Here is a 26,089-nt window from a genome sequence, read left to right on the forward strand (position 1 = left end):
AAGACATGAAAGAAGACCTAATTAGGCATATTCATAAATGAGAAGATTCAATATTGTAAAAAATGTCAATTCTCCACCAATTAATCCATAAAATCACTGAGATTCCAAATAAAACCTCAGTACTTTTTCGAAAATCTTTAAAGTTTACTATTAAAGCAAAGAAGAAAAAGTAAAGACCCAAGAATAGCCAAGACACCTTTGAACAAGAAAACTGAGGTGGAAGGTTTGTACTACCAGATAAAAAGATAATAACTAAGGCAGAGTAGTATCAAGGTGGGAATGGACAACTAGACCAGCGGAACAGAACAGAGCCCAGAGAAGAGCCACCAGGCAGACATGACATTACAAGACGGTAGGGAAAGGATGGGCTATTTCATATAGAATGCTGGGGCCACTGAGTTCCACATGGACACAACAAAACTAGATGCCAGCATTGATATATACATAAAAAGAAATGCCAGACAGACTGAAAATCCCTTTACATGAAACAAAATTTAAAAACTTTTAGAAGAAAATACGAGGTGATATTTTTATGGACTCAAGCTAGGAAAGATATCAAAAGCACAAAACATAAAGGAAAAAATTAATGAATTTAACTTCATTAAATTAAAAAACTTACTTTCATCAAAAGACACTATAAACCAAGCCACTGATTGGGGAACTACGTTTGAAGTACATGTATTTCACAATTGATCTAGAATTCATAAACGCCTACAAGTCAATTAAAAAAAAAAGGATAGCCTAGTTGAAAAATGGGCAATCAATATGAACAACCAATTAACAGAAGAGGAAACCCAAATGACCAATAAACGAGAGATAAGCTGACCAATCTCCTTAGTAATCACATCCATCACACTGTCAAAACTAAAAAGCTTGACAATATCGAGTGCTGCTGAGGATGTAGATCTATGCAAATTCTTATACTCTCATTCTGGGAGTATAAATTTGTACAACAGATTTGAGAGGACTTTGACATATCTAACAAAGTTGAGAAGCCCTGGTAGTGCGGTGGTTAAGAGGTCGGCTGCTAACCAAAAAGTCGGCAGTTCGAATCCGCCAGCTGCTCCTTGGAAACCCTATGGGGCAGTTCTGTAGGGCCCTATAGGGTCGCTATGGCAACAAGTTTGGTTTTTTTGGTTTAGTAAAGTTAAACTTGGGTGTATTCTATGACGCAGCAATATCACTCCTATGTATCTGTCCTAGAAAACTCCTGGGCAAGGAGTCTTGGCAAGAATGTTCACTGCAGCGCTAGCTTTTGATAGCAGTTATGGGTAGAAAAAGGAGCCCTGATGGTTAAGCGCTCAGCTGCTAACTGAAAGGCTGGTGGTTTGAGGCCACCCAGCAGTTTGGTGATCTGCTTCCATGAACATTGAATCCTTGAAAACCCTATGGGGCAGTTCTACCCTGTCACATGGGGCTGCTATGAGCTGAAAATCGACTCAGCGGCACCTAACAACATGGGTAGAAAAGAAGGAGAGATATGGGTTTAATGGAGATACACAGTGGCCTTTATCCATAATGCTTTATTTCTTAAGCTGAGTGTCGGGTATATAGTTGTTTTTATGCTATTACCTATACTTTTTGGTTTGTCTGAAATTCCTCATAAAATTTAAAAAATAAATAATGACTTACCAAACTGTCCACATCTATGCTGGAGTTTACAGCCCACTGCAATGTACTCATGATATTCATGGCTAATGTTAGAATAATACCAACTGTTCCTTCTCCTTCACCTATAGGTGGGGAAAAGAGATTTTAAGAGCCTTGATTTTTCAGGGAAAAAATAAACAAGCCCATGCTATTTCTCTCTTCTGTGAGCCACTTTATTTATGCCTCTCCTCTGATACATGTCACATTAAAGTCACATTTCAATTTTGTGCTAATTTTAATCTTCCTTTCATCTCAGTTCACCATAGCATCTACCAGTAGCAATAATGCACTGCTCATGGTAAGTGTTCAACCAATGTTTTAAATCAAAGAATGATTAAATATTAGGAAAGAGTGGCCCTTTTTTAAAGGGCTTGAGATATTGAAGGGGCTGTTCGTGTTCTGTAAATCCCATCTTTGTTTCTTCTACTGTAAGCATATAATGCCACCAAAGCCTAGAATGGGCAATGGAAAAAAAACAAAAATTCTGTGTCCAGAAGAGCTCCTCTGGGAAGAAGTAGAGAGCCGGGGAACGGTGTGTTTGAGCAGCATCCACAGATGTTTAGATGTGCTTCGTGCCTTTGCAAGCAGAACTTTCTCTGCTAATCAGATGCTGCTAGGAAGAAAGTGGACTTAGAGTTCTATGGGACAATAAAAAAACTCATGGGTTTGCCATTTGGGAAAGAGAAAAGATTGTCCTTCATGTTTAAAAAAAAAAAAAGACTAGTTCATCTGGAAAAAACAATGGTTAATCAGGGTAAATGGCTTTCAGGGCTAAAGGTGACCACTAATTAAAATTTATAAATATTCAGTACTATGGCCATAAAAATTTTTCAAAGGAATGCTTTTAACTTTATTATAAATCTAGATTACCAAGCCCCAATCGAAGAGCATTCTTCCATCTATAATGCCTGATAAAACGGTTACAGGGTTCTAACACTGGGAGAAATAATTTATACTAATAATTGAATTTTTTGTTTCCATGATTCCTCTAACAAAAGACAAACCATAGATAACAGGTGTCTGCTTTTAGTAATAATTCAGTTACTCAAAATAGGTAAGATTTATCCAGGGCCCCAATATAGTACTCATTCTGGAGGTTAAGATTAGAATAAGATGAATAATATTAATAATAAAACCAATATAACATTTATTGTGTACTTACTATGGACCAGGCATTACACTAAGTGCTTTGCACAAATCATCACCTTTTACACTCACCACAAACCTGTGAGGTAAGTACTATCTACAGATGAGGAAAATGAGGCTGTTGAGAGAGGTTAATTAATGTGTGCCAGTCAATATAATTAAGGGCTCTTTAATAAAGAAATCTATTATTTTGAAGCCAAGATTCTTTACCAATGTGATAGTGAAAAGATTTTCTTTTAATCATAGATTTGCTATCTGACAACTCTTCATGTCTCAGGTGGATTTTTTTTTTCCTTCCTAACTGTAAGGAAGGGATAATACTATATATAACTAATTCAGTGAAATTACTTGTTCAACAATATGTCAACAAAAATTTGAGGAAATCATTTGTTCAACAATAAACCAACAATTTTTTTATTAATAAACTCTCAAAAAAACTTGTTTAAAAATATTTAAGTGTTTAATCTCTAACAGTATCACATTTCAAACACTGACAAAGTTTTAAATGAAATGCTAAGAGTTCATAGTACCTGTTGTTAAAATGGAAATGAAGGTAACAGCAATGAAGAAGATGACAAAAATAATGTCTACTCTCATTTGGAACCAGCGAAGTGTCGACAGGTACAGGAACCAGTTGGCAGTGTGTAAATTCAGAGCTTTGTGGAATAGAGTTTCAAAGTAAGGCTGGCGTCCAAAGGCACGGAGTGTCCATAGTCCTTTTAAGCTTGTAATAAGATGAGTGAAAATTGGACTCCTGGCTGTGAATTATCCCCATAGAAAACAATGCAAATTATGTGAATACAGAATGCAAATTCATACTGCAATGTATCTGAAAAGACTAAAATAGTAACTACGCAGCAGTTTTCACTGGCTACAGGTTTTTCACTCTGGTGCCATCTTTTAGTAGATGCTATTTGTTATATTTTTAAATGAGTTACTCTCTGTTTTGACTTGTTCACCATGGATGGGAACTTATTATAAAATTATTGCCATTATTCTTTTCTTTTGGCTACCACTGGGCATTCATTCATTCATTGATTTATTTTCTTGCTAATCCTAAATTAATCACTGCTAAAAGAAAAAAAATTTTTCTTTTAAGACAATTTATTCATGTGCCTCAAGTAAGAAAGTTTAATGTGCCTTAATTTAGAGAATAACTGTCAGAGCATCAACGCACTAGAAATTTAACCCTTAAAAATGTGCTTGTTCCAAAGCTGTTACTGAAAAATGTGCTTCCCAGACAGGACAAGCAGTATTTGGGGGCTCAAAAAATGCAGACTTCAGGACATGAAGGGTGTCTGAAGACAAAAAGCCAGAGGGAAGAATTTTATCCAGTACTGTCTGGGAACCCAGAGAAAATTTTAGTAATAGAGGCACTATTATTTTTTAATTTGATTTATATAAGTAAATTATGAATGAATATCTTATACAGCAGGTCCCCAGGTGGCACAAACGGTTTACACTCAACTTCTAACCTAGAGGTTGGGGGTCCGAGCCCACCCAGCAGTGCTATGGAAGAAAGGCCTGGCAATTTGCTTCCATAAAGATCGCAGCCAAGAAAACCCCATGGAGCAGTGTCACTCTTAACACATGGGGTCACCATGAGTCAGAATCAACTCAACAGCAGTGGGTTTGGTGCTTTTGGTTTGTCCTATACATCAACCTGGAACACTCGACACACTTGTTTTAAAACCAAAATGAAGTCATTAATTAACAAACACAATCCATGTACATTTGGTAATTTACTATTTCCTTTTATACACATACGCAGTTTAAAAAGTCATTGTTATATGTAAAAGTTTAAAAACAGGAAAACCAATCTTGGGAAAGTAGGTTAAGAGGAATGAAATTCAGAATTGCAAGTATCTTTTGTGGAGGTTTTCCAGGGCAAGCATTGCACCTCGGCCATCATACCTTCAGATTCCAGTTGTTTGAGCCTCTGTGAGGTGTGGAGGAAGTATGCTCTCAATATAATAAACGCAGCTATCACAGGCACCGTTGCCAGGAAGATGTAGGGTTGTAAAACCGAGACGACTACTATAGCCCCAATCACAATTAATAACAACTGTAGGATCAAAGAAATGTCTTGGTGAGTAAACATTGTCACGTTGCAAAGTACACGAGGTATGTCAGTAATTTATCGCTAAATAAGCTCCTCTCACACTGCTCTGTTCTTAACAAGGGGCAGGAATTTTTACTAGGAAGACAGCCATCTCATAGTACATTTTTCACAGATTTTACAGACATTCAAAAAATCTTTTAGGTTCTGGTAATAACTTTAATGACTGTTTTTTCCCTAAATGTTATTTACTTTGTTGTTGAGAATATACACAGCAAAACATACACAATTCAACAGTTTCCACATGTACAATTTAGTGATGTTGACTACATTCTTTGAGTTGTGCAACCATTCTCACCCTCCTTCTCTGAGTTCCCTTATTAACATAACTCACTGCCCCCTAAGTTTCCTATTTAATCTTTCAAGTTGCTGTTGTCAATTTGAGCCCATACAGATAGTTCGTGAAAGGGCATAATGCTCAAGGCAGACCTTTTTTTACTAGTTAGCTAAACTATTACTTGGTTTTAAGATGACTTCAGGGGATATTTTTGGCTTAAGACTTAAAGATTATCTCAGGGCAATAGTTTCAGGGGTTCATCCACCCACCACGGCTCTAGAAAGTCTAGAGTCCATGAGAATTTAAAGTTCTGTTCTGCATTTTCCCCTTTTGATCAGGATTCTTCTATGGAATCTTTCATCAAAATTTTTAATAATGGTAGCCAAGCATCACCCAGTTCTTCTGGTCTCAAGGCAAAGGAGGCAGTTGTTCATGGAGGCAATTAGACACACATTCCATATCCGCCTCCTATTCCTGACTCTCCTTCTTCCTCTGTTGCTCCAGCTAAATAGAGACCAATTGTTAATGATGTTTTTAAAACATGCTGCTCTTTGATCTAGGCAGACTCTTATTTGCCAGACACTTTAAAGTGCTGTATGACAAATAATTTTTTAATTAATTTAAATAAATGTTTTGAGCCTGGTGTTTTTTTAAATATTTTTTTCATTTTGAAATAATTTTATTATGAATGGAAATTTTAATATTTTTTTCACACCATTTTAAAGAATTCAGGCATGCGTCTTGGAGCCTTTTGAGTCAAAAAGGTCAGGCTTAAGTAGGTGCTTGGTCATTTCAGTAATTTACCTAACGTCTCTAAGCCCAGTTTTCCCATGTTTAAGATTGAAAAAAATATATACTTAATAAATTTTACTCTCCTTCCCAACTCTTCTGCTCCCATTCTTTGAGATAACTGGAGATAGCCTAGAGGCTCAGAAGAGATTTTTGGGGATGGCTGATTTCAGGTGACTTTAGAAAATTTTTCTTCCTTTTTTTTTTTTGTCAAAATCAATTTTGCACGTCAGTCAAGCTCATCCATTTGTAGGTATCTCTTCACATTATCCACCAAAAAGCTAAAGACCTGTTGGTCATCTCAGAAAGGAACCACCAAAACTGTGCTCTTCAGGATCAAGTTGAAAGCTTAAATTCTATATTTCTGCATGACACTAAATCCATACATTTTAAAAAGAAAAAAAAATTAACATTTACTCCACAATAAACTATTTGAATAAAGTATAAATAAAGTTAGGAACAAAGATCAAAAAATAAACCTATTAAAACATCCATTTGCTAAGTGATGAGCCAGTTCTCTACCAGTTTCCATATGCGGTGGTTGTGGTTAGGTGCCTTCCAGCTGATGCAGTGAAACACATAACATTTTGGTAAGAGGGGTATAGCTGAGAAGTCATCTTTGAATGAGTTGTTATTTTCATCTAAAACCTCAGAGAATCATATCTCAGTGACTTAGTGATTTTCTAAGGGAAAATAACTCCAGGGCTCCAATCATCAAATTCTGTAATACTAACCAAAAGGTCAGCAGTTTGAATCCACCAGCCGCTCCTTGGAAACGCTATTGGGCAGTTCTACTCAGTCTTACAGGGTCGCTATGAATTGGAGTCGACTCGACGGCAACAGGTTTGGTTTTTGTTTTTTTTCACTCATTCAAGAAATACTTAGACAAATTTTTATTGTGCCAGGCATTGAGCGAGGTATATATGATGACTCAATATTCTAAGGAAAGTCTTCCCTATTCCATTCTTGCCCTAAAAGAGCCATCAGTACAATGAGAAAGCCCCAAATGTCCTAGTTAAACCAAATTAACCCACTGCCCTTGAGTCAATTCTGATTCATAGCAACCCTATAAGACAGAGTAGAACTGTGCAATAGGGTAGAACTGCACAGTAGGCTGTAATCTTTATGGGAGCAGATTACCAGGTCTTTTCTTCAGTGAAGCAGCTAGTAGGCTTGAACTCCTGACCTTTTGGTTAGCAGCCGAGTGCTTAACCATTGTGCTCCTCTATAAGAAACACACTATTCTATAAACCATTTTCTATTGATATCATTGTTTTTATAATGAATGCTGATATGGTGGGGATTCTTAGGAATGAAACTGTAACTATATTATAATGGAACAGACGAGCTTGGATAGTCAACTGATCAAGATATCACAGTAGGTCACACACTGGATTAGAGAAGATAGAAGAAGCTGGGTACATTAGAAAGTGAAGTCGCATTCACGAGGTAGTCAGATTTGCAGCAACCACAATCATCTAGAATATAGCCCAAACCCCAAAAGAAGTGAAAAATTAGTTTAAGCATTGAGGAAAATAACTCTTTTTTCTCCATAAGAGGCCATCTTTAGTCATTAAGGCCAGAGCCTAATAATTTAGCACTCTGGGCAAAATTAAAAGCACTGGTCTAGTATATTTGATAGTCTGACCAGGTGTTATTAATGAGAGGACTACCAAAAAAAAAAATAAATAAATAAATAGAGGAACTTCAGAACATAATGAAAATCTGAGGAGCTGATGCTGAGTTCTATCTCTAAACAGGGAAAACTAAAGGAAATCCAAAACGCTGAAGTTCACTGGAAACAATAAATGTGTTTGGTTGTGTCAATCATTTCAGATGAGGCAAAGGGAGAGTCTGGATTTTCTGCACCTGCCAATGTAGCTTGTATATACACACAAATACGATAGTCATTCTTTTGTTTTATATGTTCTGTCAGACACAGTATTATTACTATTTTGGGGGCGGGGGTGTGGAAATGACTCATCCTAAGATGGGCAGCACTCTATTCCAACTGTTTCTCCAAGGAGACCATTGAGACTGTGGCATTTGCTCGCTGGAGCTTAACCTAGACAGGAAGCACTGCTCAAACCTGAAGGCCAAAGTTATCAACTCCCAACATTTCTTAAGTCCTGTCTCTTATAGACTCCTAATGCAGTATCCTTTATCTCCATCCTCCATCTTCTTCCCCGCTCTCGCCATGGGTCAGCCACCTACCCCAGAGATTTTCATCCTCAGATCCACGCTACCTGGAGGTCTATTCAGATCTGTCGGCCAAGGATAACCCTTACAAAACCCTGAATTTGTCTTCCCCTCTCACCAGCTCGAAAACTTATCTGTACTTCTATCCATACATCATGATCCTTAATACAAGATAACTGACTAGCTAATCTGTGCCAAAGTGTTAATGGGTGAGGCTAGATTAAAGGGTAGCCTACCCAGTGAATTATGGTTTTCATTTAACATTGGCCTTTTGGAGATTAGTGGGTATCCATCAAATAGTTATACCAGTTGTCCTGGAGTCAATTCTTACTCAAGGTGACTCTGTGTGTGTCAGAATAGAATTGTGTTTCATAGGGTTTCCAATGGCTGATTTTTCAGAAGTAGGTCACCAGGCCTTTCTTCCGAGGTGCTTCTGGGTGGGCTCAAACCACTAGCCTTTCAATTAGCAGCTGAGCATGTAAACCATTTGCACCACCCAGGGATTCACAAACAGTGATACCAACACCAAAACCGTCATGCTTTGTGGCTCATAATTTGAGGGAAGGTGGTGTTTTGTGCTTCTCAAATCACTCCCAAGTAGATAGTTTGAATCCAGTAAAACAGTTCCAATTTATAATTAAATGTATGGATATTTTGAAGAGTTTCGATATTTACAAAATTCATACAGTAGACAGGAATTCAACTCAAATCAAATGAAAATGAGCAAAAACTCATTTACTTCTTTTCATAATCTTTTTTTTAAAAAAGCAATATGACAAGTGCAACAACACTTAATAATATTTATTTTTACAAACCTGAACGAAGTCAAACATGGTAAGAGGCAGAAGATCATCCAAAACTGCTATATCTTTGGAGAATCTATTAAGAATCTCACCTGTAATATAAAGAATAAATTCCTCAAAAATCAATATTTTAAAGACATAACAATATATTTAATACTAAATTCAGAGACTAGCAGAAGCATTCAGAACTCAGATAAGAATTAGCATGTAATTACAGGCAGTCCCCGGGTTACGAATGTCCAACTTACATGAAGCCTGTAGTTATGAACCATCTCCAGTAAAGCCTATTATATTAAAAATTCAAAGAACACACAATGGTTTGTAATAACAAACAGGCACTACTTTGTGATGTGCATCAAAACATTATTATTATTATTATTACTGTATTATTATGTTAAAGATGTTTTAGTGTATCTGGAAATGTTTCTTTAATGTTTTATATGCATGGAAAGGTACATTATATACTATATACTAAGACAAACGTTTGGCTTACTGACATCAGGTACCTAACTGTTCTGACTTACGTACAAATTCTACTTAAAAGACAGACTTAGAAAGGAAACTCGTTTGTAATTCGGGGACTGCCTGTAGATAAAAAAGGGACTTATAATATTTTAGTGTTATGCAAACATTCTAAGTAACTACATCTTCAGGTCATTACTATTTTTAGACCATTATAAAATAATGATTTCTATAAGATTCAGATACAAACTAATGTCTTGAATAAAAAAACCAAACCCACTTCCGTCAAATCAATTCCGACTCATAGCGACATTATAGGGTTTCCAAGGCTGTAATCTTTATGGAAGCCGACTGCCACATCTTTCTCTGAGTTGCAGCTGGTGGGTTCGAGTGCTTAACCACTGTGCCACCAGGGCCCCTTATTGCCTTGAATAGGACCCTTTTTATAAATAATGTCAGGAATAGGTACTCACTACTACAACCTCACACTTGTAACCCTGAGTTTAATGATAATTTATTGGATATGCTGCCATCATTTACCTTATGACTATTCATCACAATAATGTGTAGCTCTCCCTCTCCTTGGGCTTCTATACCTTTTAACACACCTCTGCGAAACCAGTAGCTGCTCCCTCTCCCTGCCTGGTCACTACATGGGCCTCCTTTGCCATGTTCTCTCTCTCTCTACCCTCTTCACAGGCAATCTAAACTTCAGCCTGTCTTCTAAATTCTTGACTCATATTTTTAAATCTGATCATTTGCTCCTTCAATGACAAAAATTATATATAAAGTGTTTACCTTGTGCCAGGCACAGAGCTAGGCACTGAAATAGCAAAAGTGAGGGAGGTGTGCTCCTTGCCCTTGAAGAATTCATGGTCCAGGGGAGAGTTAAGTATGTAATTAGGTAAAAGGTAACCTAATACTCTACAAACAAAGTGATATTGAATCTTATCATTCACCCCCCAGTAACTGCAGGATAAAGTCCAAAATTCTTAGTTTAACATTTAATGCTTTCTATGATTTGTCCTGAAGCCAACAGCCAGTACAAGCTTCCTCTTAAAGATTCTGTTTCGGCCAAATTGGCCTATTCTTTAAACACACTCTATACTTTCCTACCCCCTGCCTTCCCCTATGTGGCTCCCTCTACCTTTCCCCTCAGGCCTACTTGTGAAAATCTATGTCACCTTCCTTCCAGCTCATATGTCGCTCCTGCAAGGATGTATCAGTGTTGGCACCAGCTGAACTTAATGTCTTCCTCCTATGGGCGCACTTAGTACATTTAATACACCTTGTCTGCACCTCTGTGTTACAGTGATTTATATATATTCCTTATATCATAGTCTCCTGTGTACATATCATATCTATTTCTAGACTGTAAATTGCTAAAGATCAATGGAACTATGCCACTTTTTTTTTTGGTATCGCCCATAAACTCGTTGCTGTCAAGTCGATTATGACTCACAGCGATCCTGTAGCATCAAATAAAAAGGCTTATGTGTAGGAACTATTTAATATATACTTATTTATTTAAGTTACTATCTCTTAGTCTATCAAGGACAATATTTCTTCAGCATATTTAATTACATATATCTTTAAATAAACCAAAAATTGAACACAAATTAGCCCATGGTACTTATAAAGGCTATTTAGAAAATGAAAGCTGGCTTTGGTAAAAAAAAAAATATATATATATATATTTATATATATGTATTTATAGATATAGCTATACACACATAAATACTTATTACATTTTATACATTTCTAATGGTGCTTATTACATTTCATAAATTTCTAACGGTAGTGTTCTGTCAAAATATGCATTCACATTTCATCTGTTCAACACATTTTATTGAGTAGCTACTATGTGTCTATGTGGTTTAAGACCATTTTAAAAGTGACACAGGAAAACCAGGCAAGGAGTCAGAGGAAATCAAGATCAATGTACAGCTGCAGAAGGGCAAGAATGAGGAGCTGTGAAGAGTAGAGTGGTGGAATGGAAAGCACACACCACAGGGGCTCAGAGGGGAACAACGACAGGGAACTGGCATTTACTTCATATTGGCTATGTAATAGGCAAGCAGATTGCCTTGTTTCATCCTCACAGTCTTCCTCTGAGACCGTTAGTCTTGTCCACATTTTACAGAAGAGAAAGCCAAAGCCCAGAAGAATAACGCCATGACCATTCCATGGGGCCAAGCTAGACCTCAAACAAAGCCCATGCTCTTTCCATTACATTTCATCACCGATTTCTGACTCCACCAGCAACTTGGGCAAGTCCCTGCCTTCTCTGAGTCTCAGTTATTCCATGAAAAGTGAAATCATTGGATCAAATAAATGTGAAAGTCCCCTTTGAACTAAAATGTATTAGCTCTAAACGGAGGATGGTGATGAGTATATCTCATGGAGACACAGCCTTAGTGACACACAAGGCTTCAGAATAAATATAAGGAAGATATTCCTGAATACTGTTGTTGTTAGGTGACATTGAGTTAATTCCAGCTTACAGCCACCCTATAGGACAGAGTAGAACTGCCCCTATAGGGTTTTGTAGGCTTTACTCTTTACAGAAGGAACCCTGGTGGCACAGTGGTTAAGTACTTGGCTGCAAACCCACTTGCCACGCCATAGGAGAAAGATGCGGCAGTCTGCTTCTGTAAAGATTCCAGCGCTGGAAACCCTGCAGTTCTACTATGTCCTACAGGGTCACTATGAGTGGGAACTGACTTGACGGCAATTTTTTTTTTTTTTAAATCTTTACGGGAGCAGATCACCAGGTCTTTCTCCCACAGAGGCTGGGTGGGTTTGAACCGCCAGCCTTTTGGTTAGCAGCCGAGCGCTTAAACATTGTGCCACCAGGGCTCCTTTCCTGAATACTAAGTACGGAAATTTTGTTACCCAGCCAAAAATCACAGGTTTTTCTTCTCTAGGGATTTTTTAGACATAATCACTCTAAAAATCTCTATTGTTGGACTTCTTCTTTAACTTATAATATTTCTGTGTACTGTGTCCTCTCGTCTGTGAATTCTTCCAAGGTGAGGACTGTGTCTTATTCCTCTTTCCATGAGCCCCTGTCTCAGTGTCACACGTACGAAGTGCTCAACAGGTTGCTGAAAGAATAAAAGTTGTGGGGAGGGGTCCTTGTTAACCTTGGGCTCTTCAAATGCGAATTTGTCTAAAGGAGAATCAATGGACTTGATTACCTTTGAAGTGCCTTCCTGCCCTTCAAATCTCCCCCTCTTCTGAGCAATACATTGTCATGCACAGCCACCACCTGTCTGTCAGCAACCTTGTGTGTTGCTATGATGCAGAATAGGTTTCAGTGGCACTTCCAGAGTAAGACTAGGAATAGAGGCCTGGTGATCTACTTCTGAAAATCAGCCAGTGAAAACCCTATGGATCACAATGGTCTGATCCACAGTTGATCATGGAGATGGCACAGGACGAGGCAGTGTTTCATTCTGTTGTGCATGGGGTCGCTGTGGGTCAGGGGCCACCTCAACGGCAGCTAACAATAATGATACATTGACAATAAGATTCCTGGAAGAGGACTAGACCATATATTCAAACAGAGAAGGACAACTAGACCAGAAGGACCATAGTCCCATCAGCATCATGTTCTAACAAACTGAGCTACTCAGCTAATACAACAATGTCAGGATCAACAGTACATCACAGCCAGTGATATCTGAGAAATGCAGCAGGCCAATGATAGGGAGGCTCCGTAACGAGAAGATGTCTCTGTGCAAAAACGAACACACTACTGGAAAAGCCACTAAACCTCAGGCACCATGGATGTTGTGATCAAGTACCTGCTTTCAACGTGTTGAAGGTTGACATAGGTGCTTGAAGAATAGAATGTAACATTTTGTGGTGTAAAATTTTCGACACTTTGATTAGAGTATGCACCAGTGGTAAACCTCTGAAGATTCCCAGAGCAAGAAAAGTGTCGGCTACTCCCACATAAATGTAAAAAATATAATATGAGCTGCTGTTAGTGAAGATCACTCCATAGCTGCTATTTGCACTCACGGTAGCATTATTCCCTTTGTCTTGAGCAGATAATCTGTAAAATGAAAGGAAAATTGTTATGCAACTAAATTTGAGTCTAAAGAAACACAATGTATATTATTAGTAGAGCTGTTGCCTTTAATCTTAAGGACTTACTATTGCAAGAAAGTAGATAAAGTTTTCTCACCACTGAGATGAAGTGGATCTTGATTAGATTAAAATGTCAGAAACAACATTAAACATAAAATGTTGTTTCACAAATTTTCATTACATTTCAAGGAAACCAGAACACAATTGATTCCTTTAGAAACTACAAAGGGCGGCAGGAACTTCACATGCAATTGCTCGCAATTTTAACCAAAATAGCGAGATTTTCCACCACTATGCTACTTGAGGGAAATGAAGCCCATTGGATATTAAAATATTTAATAAGACCCAAATGATCAACAGAAACAAAAAAAAATCCACAATGCGATATGGCATACTCACGTCCTAAATATCCACAACAAAACCAAAGAAACAGCCACCTGGAATGGAACAATACACAGTTGATTTTTTTCCAGTATCTTTACCTATTCCTCCCATGCCCACTTCTAATTCTCCCATGACCAGCATCAAAATACACACAATTTCATTTTCTTTTGCTTTCCTTTCCTGGGTCCAGCAGCTGCAGTGATTGTTCTAAGCATCATTATTTGTTGTGAGAACATGTTAAGTTAATGGAATTCAAATTCACTGAAGTAAATACTTTGTCATTTTTCTCCTTCACTCAACAGGAACTATTCATTCAGCTTCACAGGAGAGCTAAGGTTTCAGTTAAAAGTTTTAAATAATAAACCTTTGCGTTCTATATATCTATAGATATACATAGACAGACTAGTATTATCCTGCAAAAGTTCATTCGCAGTTACAAAAAAGATTAGGCACAGAAACTATCTGGATATAAAGTCTGGCTAAATTTTACCAATGGTGAATGGATTAGAAGAAGAAAGCTTGCAACCAGGGAAGTTTACAGGCAGTAGGGTCCTGCGTAGATTTAAACAAACAACACCTCACATTGCTGCCAGAAAATAAATCTGGTTAGTTGCTATAAATAATTTCACTTGCCCTGCAATTATTGTGGGGGACTAATACATGTGAGACCAATTAATTATTGGAAAAGGTGAGATTAAAATAGATGAAAATCAATTAAAAGTTTCAACAGTGTGAAAATTCACAGTTTATGAGTGAAGATAATTACTGGTGTTAGAATTATCCAGGCTTTGTTAAGGTGGAGAAATGTTCTATACCATATGTAAACAAACAAAACTGTTTTTAAACCAGCTGTGATTTTTGTGGTCCTTTCCATATTTAAATTGCTCTGTACTCTGATCTGTTTCAGTCTGGCACTCCATCTGGTAAATCCTGTGGAGAAACTTAATCTTGTGTTGATGCTATCACAATTAAGAATACCAAAGTGACTCTGAAATTACACAATTAGCCTAAAAATAACTCTACCAGAGAATCTAATAGAAAAAACATAGTAAAGCAATTGTAAGTAAAATAATTTTGGAAATGAACAAAGAATTAAAATAAATAGGATAGAAACAAATATGCTCAGTTTAGGAAACATACAAGTTCTATTTCATGTTTGAATTTACCTTAAATAAAATATATTGAGAACATTTAAAAGTTACCAAGAGCATTTAGCATTAGTTAAGAAATTACATTATAAGGTACTATACTTTTAGGAGGTGTATAAGGTTTAGTTAAATTCACATATCAGAGAGAGTATAATGATAAAAAATCCAATGGCATCATTGTCACTGTCCTACTTTTCTCCATTATACACATAGCCTCCACGTCCTGTATTAAAACAAAAGAAAAACTATCTTTGTTTCCCTGGAATTCATGTACATTCAAAATGACAAGAAACGCAGCAATAATCTAGCTATTTCAATGGCCTTTCTTCCAGTACTAATGTCTTTATATTTAAGAATTATCAAACTACTCAAGATCCTAGATAAGGGTATAAGTTCTGAGTCATTCTTTGGCTATTATATTCTCTTTGTTCCAGTTAAAGGAGTGTCAATAATGTTGGCAATGCTAACATTTTCTGGATATGAGTGAATCTCAGAAAGAAGTATTTTATAAGATTTACTAATGGAACAGTAACCAAAGCAGTTTTCTAAAGAGCTGCTCTAGTTAGTGTAAATTAAAGTTATTTCCTGGCTCTATCTACCTGGTACCACCACATACCCAAAGTGCTTTTATTGGCTGGAACAAAAACATTTTCAAATATTTGACATTATGACTTTAGTGAAAACTCATGAGACATATAAAAACAATTGAGTAAGCACGTTACAGCATTTCATTTCCAAAATGTTTTGAGGTTATAGAGTTCATGCAGTTTATGAAAGAGTGACAAACGTGGATGATGAAGGGAAAAACTTTATTTTCAGGGTTTTAAACACCATTCCACATCACATAGATAACAGTATAATCTAGATCAGCCCTGTCCAATAGAAATTTCTGTAATAATGGAAATGCTTCAAATCTGCATATCTCCAATACTGTTGCCAATAGTCACAGGTAGCTGCTGAGCACATGAAACGTGACCAGTGCGACTGAGAAACTGAATTTTAAATGTTATTTCATTTTAATTAATGCAACTTAATTAATTTAATGTATATAATCACATGTGGCTGGTGGGTACTGTATTAGTGCAAGTATAGATTATAATCACTATTAGTTACATAAGGTTGTAGACAGAGTATTTATTAAACACCCATCTTAGGCATCAGGAATCTGATGATGGTGTTCTCCAAGGAAGGATCCATGCATGGCCAACATGATGATTCATGAACTTTGCAAATGGTCCCCAGATGGGAAAGAAGTAGTGAGTATTTAGAAGGTAGGTCAGAATGAAAATTATCTAGGTAATTTGTCTACATGATTAAAAACAAAAGAAAAAAGGAGGGTGGGAGAAAAATGTCATAGTATGTACAAATGGAAAAGAGAAAATAAGTGCCCTATACCTGAAAAAGTTATATGCAGAGTGAATTAGTAAACATCTTAGGAGACGTGATAAAGGCTGATCACATATGCAGTAAAACTCTAAAAAAAAAAAAAAAATGTGATGTAGTTCTAAAACACGAATATATGCAGGACCTGTGAGGAATCCTACTATAAAGAACCTGGCCAGATTCAAGTCTGATGTTTACAATTAAAGAAAATAAGCATGAAAAAGAAGAAACCTGCCAAGGGTAATGTAATAAGGCCAGATATACAAAAGGCTCAAAAAGATGAATGCAAGCAAACAAGGTATAATGGTCTAACATTGTATCATGAAGTACTTTAGCAGGCTACAAGGAAGAAAATATAAAAATATTTAGCTGTGGATTACTCTCCAAGCAAAAAACCAAACCCTTTGCCGTCCACTCGATTCTGACTCAGCGACCTTATGTACTACAGAAGGAAACACTGCCTGGTCCTGTGCCATCCTCACAATCATTGTTATGATTGAGCCCATGGTTGTAGCCACTGTGTCACTCGATCTTGTTGAGGGTCTTCCTCTTTTTTGCTGACCCTCTACTTTACCAAGCATGATATCCTTCTCCAAGGACTGGTCCATCCTGATAACATGCCCAAAGTAAGTGAGACAAAGTCTCTCCATCGGTGCTTCTAAGGAACATTCTGGCTGTACTTCTTTATCATAGGGCACTGTTTATTTCCTTTTAGGGCTTATTACGCTCTGTAGTTGTTGTTGTTGTTTTTTTTTAATGTGTTTATTGTCTATCTTCTCCCCCAGAATGTGCTGCATGAGAGCAGGGAGGAGCCATTTTTGTCCTTTTTCCCACTGCAGTCCCAGGGCCTTTACTTGGTCAACAGTACGCATTCAAGAAATTTGTTTAATAAATAAAGGAAAGGATGAAAGGGTACATAAATAAAAACACACATAAATATCAAGAGAGAAAATTATCTAATAATTATACAAAATATATATTTGAAAAAGGAGGTGACATGTTATGTAGAGTAAATGTGAAGAACCAAAGCCAATTCCTTCTACCAGGCTTTGTACATAAATAAAATGCAGTGCTAACCTCCAAGTCACAAAATGAGCTCTATATGTAAATGAATGCCTTTTAAAACACTATTAATATTGTATAGTTTTCACTGAAGGAGCACAGCACTATAAATGTTTCTGGTTATATTATAAACATAAGTTCGTTAGTGTATTCCAGCTCTACATTCTGTTTTGCTCTTCACTGTATACACAGCATATAGCTTTGTGCCTTGCCAATTGTAGGAAACCCTGGTGGCATAATGGTTAAATGCTATGGCTGCTAACCAAAAGGTCAGCAGTTCAAATCTACCAGGTGCTCCTTGGAAACTCAATAGATATGTATTGAATGAGTAAATGGCTACATAAATGACAGCCAGTAATAGTAAAATGACAGCCTGAGGTAACTTAATACACAGATTTCAGTGCTTCACAGGCCAAACCATGTCTTAAAATATAGACCCATGCTTGGTAAAGCTGCTGTAAAGAATTACTATCAGTCAATAGCAGCAAAGGTATTATGAGAATACACCACATCTCCATTCTACCAAAACGGTAGAGCTACCCAGGGACATCTCATTAACAAACAGAGTAGAAGTCATAAAGGAAGAGGGTACAGCAGTTCTCTGACACATTTCTTAAAAATCACAGAATGAAAACACTAAACAGGATCTTTAGATAATCCAGTCAACTATAATGCTCTCTGGTCCATAAAAGAAACTAGGAAACCGCCTCGTAATCTATCATATGGTTTTCTTCTGTATCTAGATGATATACTGCCAAGAAGAATCTTTAGAAAGATCAACATTAATCGAACTTTTATAGCCTATATACTTAGTTCTACTGTTGAAGAACTTATAGAAGATATTGCCCGGTAGTGGGGAAAATGGTCCAAAAATACAAAGGTAGACTCCCTTTTCAAAATGACACATTAATGTAAGTGTTAGCAAACTGAACAGAACAAACTAATTTTTTTAAGTTTCACAACTTTAAAGAAATAAAAAAGAATAAGTATTATATATTGCAAAAGAAAGGCATATTAAACCTGCCCTTTAAAAACATAAAATCGAAATTGAGATATAATCCTGATGAAAATTAAAAATGAATAAATCACTCTCATCAACGAAGAAATGTATCTCAACCTTTCTTTTTTAACATGTCACCTCCTTGATCATTAGTATGAGGTCTAGACAGGGTTTAAAAGAGCTAAACTATCTTCTTGGATTGTACCTGCGCCATGATGTGAAGGTACCAATGAGGTATCTCAATGATAAAGAGAAAGGGCACCCTGGTATTGAGAAAGGAGCTTAGTCTAAAAGAAAAACTACATATATTCGATTCAAAGAAAGCAATAGAATTGTGAAAACTAGTGAATGAATTGTTTAGCTGTATAACTTTGTGTACATAATTCAAACAATTAATATTTGCCTATTATTACTAAATATTTAATACTCAAAATTTCAAGAGCCAGTTAATTGGTGACATCTAAAAGACACTGGCCAAAAAAGCTCATCATTTATTATATTATTTCTTATCCAGAGAAGTACATTATCCAGCAATTTGTCCATTAAAGAGACACTTTTGTGATAATTGTGAGAGCTCAATTAATAGGTAGTTATAAAGCACTTACCGTATTTTGACACAAATAAAGCACGCTTCCTCTGTAATAAGTTAGTTTCTTGCCCCAAGACAAAGGACCATGTCTTCTTAATTAAGTGAGCTAACAATATTATATACATGTGCAACAGCTCAATGCTCATTAATCAATTAATTAATTACACAACATTTTGAAAGGTGCATAAGTTCAACTCTATTGGAGCTGTATGAGACAAACGTCATGTAAACTAACATAAACCACCACCACATTCATATATGACAATTTTTTCTTACAAAACTCTATGAGTTGACCACAATCAATCAATATGATTTTTTAATGCAGAGGTTCAAATCATTAATAATCATAAAGGACCAGTTTGAGATTAAGTGGGGCACAAGGCTGGGTTTAATGCACATTAACATTGGTCATTTGGTATGAATGGCAGAGATTAATAAGGAAAATTTTAAATACATTTCAATACAATATTTATTATTCAGGTGAGTGTGTCAAAAGAAGATAACCTCTGCCATTCACTGTTGCCCAACCTCATAGTTTTGTTAAAGTGTAAAAGGAATTACTGAAACTTTCATTATAGCACTGTTAAGGACTTGGTCACCTCAAATTATGGTTGAACATTATAATAGTGATAATGACATTTGGGATATTAATAATAATATCAGCTACCATTATTCACTATGTGCCAACCTCTACATTAACTGCTTTGTATGCATGATGTCTCTTAACCCACAAAATGACCTATGAAGCTCATACTATTGCAATCTCCATTTTATAGATGAGGTATGTACATACTTATCTGCATGTGTATACAAAGCTTTCCAAATTATTCTTAATTTAACTTTAAATCACGGTATTATTTTACAACAGAACATTCTTACCTCAGCCAGAAAAATAACTAAACACCAAATTAGCACAAAAATTAAGCTCTTGTGGACAGTAACATAGCGAAGGTACGTGTTCCATGTGGTCACCGCTGGTATGTTCTCCATGTCGTCAAAAAAATACTCCTGAAAAAAAGAATCATGGCTATTACAATGAGGCAATTCAGTTTCATACCACTGTCAAGGCTTTATTTTGAATGAAAGAATACTACTATTTGAAGCTAAGTGAATTACAGCAAGTATAAACCATGAAAGAAATGTGTGATGTTATGCCATAGCCAGTGTAATTGGAGTAATATAGCTTTTTGAAAAATTAGGAACATTGTAATTATTCAAAATTCTGAAATCATAACACTGATTAAAAAAAAAAAAACCCAAACCTATTACCACTGAGTTGATTCTGACTCCTAGCGACCCTATACGTCAGAGTAGAACCGTCCCATAGGGTTTCCAAGGAGCACCTGGTGGATTCGAACTGCTGACCTTTCAGTTAGTAGTCAAACTCTGAAACACTATGCCACCAGGGTTTCCACAGCACTGACAGTATAACTATATTATTGTAGAAAATTTTTACCATTTAAATGTTTAGCAGTGTTGCAGCTTTTATCAAATGAATGGCACCATCAAACAGAAGCTTCTCAGAACCATTCTTGCTTTAACTTATTTTTTCAGCAGTCCATGAACACATACAGTTTGGTATTTTGTTAGCTATAAAGATCTTCCTATAGATCTGAAGACTAACTTTTGTTGGTAGATTTCTCAGTAGCCTAGGATTATCTCTCTTTCTAGCTAGGACTTCAGTTACTAATTCTAATCCTGGGTATACTCCCTAGCGATCTTTGTCTTTTGGTAGATGCATTTTAAAAATTTTTAAAAAGAGATTCCAGAGAATCCAAAGGGAAAAGATAGTTTTGTTTCTCATAAAGTTAAAACAAAGCTCAAAGAAGGGGTCCTATGAAATTGGATATAGCACACTGGTTTAAAAAAAAAAGAAAAAGTTTTTTTTCCTGTGTCAGAGTAGAATTGTACTCCAAACGGTTTTCAACGGCTGATTTTTCAGAAGTAGATGGCCAGGCCTTTCTTCAGAGGTGCCTCTGGGGGACTCAAACCTCTAACTTTTCCATTGCAGCCAAGTGCGTTAACTGTTTGCACCACACAGGGAGTACAGATTTTTGGAGTCAGATAGACCTGGATTCCAATCTGGGTTCCACCATTAACTTCCTGGAAGCTGTATGAACTCTGGCAAGTTGGTGAACGTATTTTAACTTTAGTTTCCTTATCTGTAAATAAGCATTATGATAAGTATCTCACAGAGCAGTGGTGGGACTAGTGTATGCTATCTGGCACCAGAAGCAATCAATAAATATTAACACTATTAGTGAAAGAGATCATTCTTTACAACTAAACGCATAGGCTCAGGTTTGAGAAATTCACTGAGATTGATATGAAACCATGCAGATGAATTATCCTTTAGGAAACCTACTAAAATTATAGAAATACTGGAAGTATTTTAGAGACGATCTATTTTGTTTCTTTATTTGACAAAGGAGGGAACTTTAGCCTAGAGGTGTTAAATGACTTGTGCATTGACACAGGTCACCCTACTCTTAAATGACCTATCCTATCAAACACATCAACCCATCATAACTCAGCCTGTAATTCAGCTCATCCAAGATTCTTAAGGAATTTTTCTAGATTAAAAAAAAAAAATGTTTTAATAAGACTTCTATTATATTGTTCCCTGTTTTAAATATAAAAGCATTTTATTCCTTAAAATAATATAATAGACTTTCTGTCTGAAGACTGGAACTAGTACACATTTAGTTTTCACGTATCTTCTTTAAAAACGTCTTGTGTTGATACCGAATGTATAAGGCAAATTTAAAAGATAAATTCAGGCAAGACTGATGTATAAACCAGAATTTGAATTAGTCTTGTTGAGAGACTGAATGCTTATATACCCTACATATAAGCTACCTCCATGAAGAAATATTTCTCGGTCTCTAAATAACTGAAGCTACTAGTTGTTTATATATTTATTTATACGCCACCTCTTTCCAGAGAAGATGGTTATAAAGTGTCTGGTTTCATAATAATAATTTTCACTGGCCTATTAAAAGACCAGGTACTAAACCTTTGTTTTTGATAACAATATGTTTTGTGGGAATAGATATGCCCACCACAATTGAAAATAGTTGATTCTTTCACATTTTGAAGTTCCTTACACAGTTTATGGACTTTGGACTTCTCGAGTTCTTTAAATGAACCTCAACCTAGTCCCAAAGTCGGAGTAAGTTTTGTTACATATGAAATATTGCATTATACTTAATTGCGCTACTTAAAATCACTAATATTTTATGTTGCTGTTGTTAGCTGCTGTGAAGCCAGCCCCCAACTCATAGCAACTCTATACACAATGGGATTGGGCCATTGTGATCCATAGGGTTTTCATTGGCTGACTTTTCAGAAGTAGATCACCAGGTCTTTCTTCTTAGTACGTCTTAGTCTGGAAGCTCCACTGAAACCTGCTCAGCACCATAGCAACACACAAGCCTATCCTGACAATGGGTGGTGGCTATGCATTAGATGCATTGGCTGGGACTCAAACCCAGGTCTCCTGCATAAAACGTGAGAATTCTACCACTGAAGTACCAATGCCCCCATATTGCATACATACCTTTAATATTTTATACATACCTTTAAATCTTCTTCATTAATTTCTTCACTTATTTCCAAGCCACTACCTTGAGATAATCTTCTTGAATATATATCCATTTCAGTTAAGTTAGCCTGAGGAGCCAGTGACATTTTTCGTGTGGATACTGCTGTCTTTCGGTGAATGTTTTGACCTAGGTTAACTGAGGGGCGCGTCATCAGATTCAGAACAGACTGCCTTCTTCTTCTCTGAAATGTGGGGCCTGTGTTGATGACGTTACTTCGAGGTAGGATGGCCTCTCCCTGCTCAGAATCTGGAACTAGGGACAGCCTTCTCTCCAAAGGCTTGTCAGAATCCTCATCGATGCCATTCATTTGTACTGGTGTCTTTTGTGCTACTGAAAATTTTTTTATGGAGTTGATTGAACTGAGAATAGAGCTCTTCCTTTTTTCACCAAACTCTCCACTCTGTTTAAAAGACTGTTTTTTTGTTTCATTCCAGGAGACGGCAGCATCTCCTTCAAATGAGAAACGCCGTAAGGTCTCCGTTAGGATTGAATTTCTTCTTTCTGCACTAAACTGATCGAAAGAATCATATCCCATCAGCTTTGAGGTGAAGTCTGGCCGTAGATTTTGTAGTTCAGAAAATGTCCCATAAAAATAACTGGAACCTTCATGTAAAATTAATATTTTGTCAGCTTTCTTTAAGTGTTCCATTTTAGAAGTGACCAAAATCCTAGTTTTGTTGGCCATCAATTTACAGACACAGCTTTGAGAATAGAAAAAGATATAAATAAAGTATCTATTTTATAGATTCTTTATTACAATAATATGTGTCTTTTAGCATTTTATTAATGTTTTGTTATATAAAACCTCTACTATACAATTTTTTATTATACTTAAAATGATTCTAAAAATAAATGTTCTATATTGATATATTTGGAGTCTCCTAAACTATTACAGTATGAAACAGCATGCTATATTGTAAAGTTGAGTGTCAAGAGACCTAGAATGAAATTAAACTTCTTATATTAAATAGAAGGAGCCCTAGTGGTACAGTGGTTAATCACTCAGCTGTTAACCGAAAGGTCGGTTACAAGCTGCTCCACAGGAGAAAGATGTGGCAGTCTGCTTCCGTAAAGATTACAGCCTTGGAAGCCCCATAAGGCAGTTCTACCTATAGGGTGGCTATGAGTTGGAATCGACTCGATGGCAATGGGTTATATATACACTACATAATAAGTAGATACACTACATACTATGTATATATGTACAGAAAAAGGTATCATTCTAAATCATAATCTAGCATATGATCACAGCTAGTAAAGTTTATATTAAAAAAAAAAACAACCTCTTGCCGTCGAGTCAATTCCGACTCATAGCGACCCTATAGGACAGAGTAGAACTGTCCCATAGTATTTCCAAGGACCGGCCGGTGGATTTAAACTGCTAACCTTCTGGATAGCAGCCAAACTCGTAAGCAGTTAATTACCACAGTTGCAGGGTTGTAAAAATAGTCTCTTAAGTATTAAATTTATTAAATAAATAAATAAATAAATCTATTAAAGGTGCTTCTAGGAATAATGCAAACATTTTACACACACATACTGTACATCCTTATTAGTTAAAAATCTTTATTTTTAAAAAGACTAGATTTACTGGCCTAAAGGAGACTGAAGAAACCCCGAGAGTATGGCCCCCAGACACCCTTTTAGCTCAGTGGTAAAGTTATCTCTGAGGTTCACCATTCAGCCTGGGAGTGGACAGCCCCGGAAAACCAAATGAGACTAACAAGGTACAGGAGTCCAGTGACAAGGGCCAGAAGGCAGAAGGGGACAAGAAAGCTGGTGATAGGGAACCCAAGGTTAAGTAAGGATATTGTTGATGTGTTGTGAGATTGTTAACCATTGTCATAGGGCAACATTTGTAGTAACTGTTAAATGAGAAACTATTTTGTTCTGTAAGCCTTCGTCTTAAGTGAGAATAGCAGCACAATTGGAAGAGCGTAGTCAATGTCACTGAATTGTGCACATAGAAATTTTTGAAATGGTGTATCTTTGGCTATGTGTATTTTCACCAAAAAAAAAAAAGGTTGAGAAGTGAGAGGGTTGACATGTTGTGGGGTTGTTAACCAATGTCATAAAACAACATGTGTACTACTGTTTCATGAGAAACTATTTCTTCTGTAAGCCTTCACCTGAAGTACAATAAAAAAAAAAAAAAATGAAAAAAAAAATCTTTATTTTTAAAAGAATATAGTCACTATTCTCTTAATAAACTACGTTATAGTCCAAGAAATCATTCTGAAGCTTTGAGATCAAGTCATATAACTTAAGGCTTCCTTTTAGGAACTTTACGTACATTAAGCCCTAATGGGAACTCCAGTGAAATGTAAATTCTGAGCTAGCTGTGACTAAGGAGGAGGTTTGGAAGGAGATATTGAGGTGGATGAATACTCTGAGCATTCATCTACATTAAAACTTTTAGCATGTGTAGTTCCTTAAAAAATTTATTTTCTACAGGGAGATAGAATAAAATATTAACACACACACAAAAAGAATGAATAAAAATTTCAGATATACTAATCAATTAAAATAATAAAAGATATGCTACAAGGGAATGCTACCATAAAAATTATATAGATAGTAGCTGCTATAACAGTTTAGAGGTGGAAGAGAATGGTTGAGCATGAGGTGGTCAGAAAAGGCTTTAATGGATCTTGAATCTGGACCAGGAAGGAAAGACTAGACTGAGTAAGTGCTATGTTGCGTTCTACCAAATTGAGTCACGGTAATGACGGACATGATTTCTCAAGAGGTAATATGCAGTCTATGATAGTATACATCATTCTTTCTTGTCTTTAGCAGGAGCATTATAAGTAAGTTATTCAAAGAACATACCTTTCAAAAATTTCTTTTTCTGTTAAAACATCTAGGTATCCAAAAGGAGAGTCTAATAGGTACAAATCAGCATCTTTGTATACTGCTCTAAAAAGAAAATGGAAATTATATTAGATTTCCTCAATATTTCCCTTGTTATTTACTGTGGTTGTTGTTGTCAGGTACTGTCGAGTCAATTCTGACTCATAGTACACCAGTGTGACACAGTACAGCTGTCCCACAGGGTTTCCTAGGCTGTAATCTTCACTGAAACAGATCTCCAGGCCTTTCTTGTGCAGAGCCGGTGGGTGGGTTTGAACTGCCAACCTTTTGGTTAGCAGCTGAGCATTTAACCATTGTACCACTGATAACTTTAAATAAAGAACAACGGTAGAAGTCATGGATGATTTTTATGGCTTTTCACAGCATTTTAAGAATTATACAGGTGTTTTTGCTAACTGCAAGTAGCATACATGAGCAAAAGTTACAAACTGAATCTCACTATACAATTTAAAATACTACCTCAAAATATTAAAAAAAAAATCTTTCAACAACAATAGCACC

The 26,089-nt window shown here is 36.3% G+C and overlaps 1 protein-coding gene across 1 annotated transcript in view; it reads right to left on the minus strand.

The window, feature by feature from the left end:
• The window catches only part of CFTR (CF transmembrane conductance regulator), a 168,225-nt gene that overhangs the window by 52,884 nt on the left and 89,252 nt on the right, over positions 1-26,089 (minus strand). Inside the window, exons 12-20 of the mRNA XM_004389643.1 lie at positions 25,547-25,633; positions 22,689-23,415; positions 19,989-20,117; positions 13,943-13,980; positions 13,255-13,508; positions 8,996-9,075; positions 4,711-4,861; positions 3,327-3,554; positions 1,633-1,733 (exon numbers count right to left, since the gene is read on the minus strand). Coding sequence (XP_004389700.1) covers positions 1,633-1,733; positions 3,327-3,554; positions 4,711-4,861; positions 8,996-9,075; positions 13,255-13,508; positions 13,943-13,980; positions 19,989-20,117; positions 22,689-23,415; positions 25,547-25,633 — 1,795 coding nt within the window. The remainder of the gene's footprint in view (positions 1-1,632; positions 1,734-3,326; positions 3,555-4,710; positions 4,862-8,995; positions 9,076-13,254; positions 13,509-13,942; positions 13,981-19,988; positions 20,118-22,688; positions 23,416-25,546; positions 25,634-26,089) is intronic.

Source organism: Trichechus manatus, unplaced genomic scaffold, assembly GCF_000243295.1.
Source record: "Trichechus manatus latirostris isolate Lorelei unplaced genomic scaffold, TriManLat1.0 scaffold00251, whole genome shotgun sequence".
Taxonomy (NCBI): domain Eukaryota; kingdom Metazoa; phylum Chordata; class Mammalia; order Sirenia; family Trichechidae; genus Trichechus; species Trichechus manatus.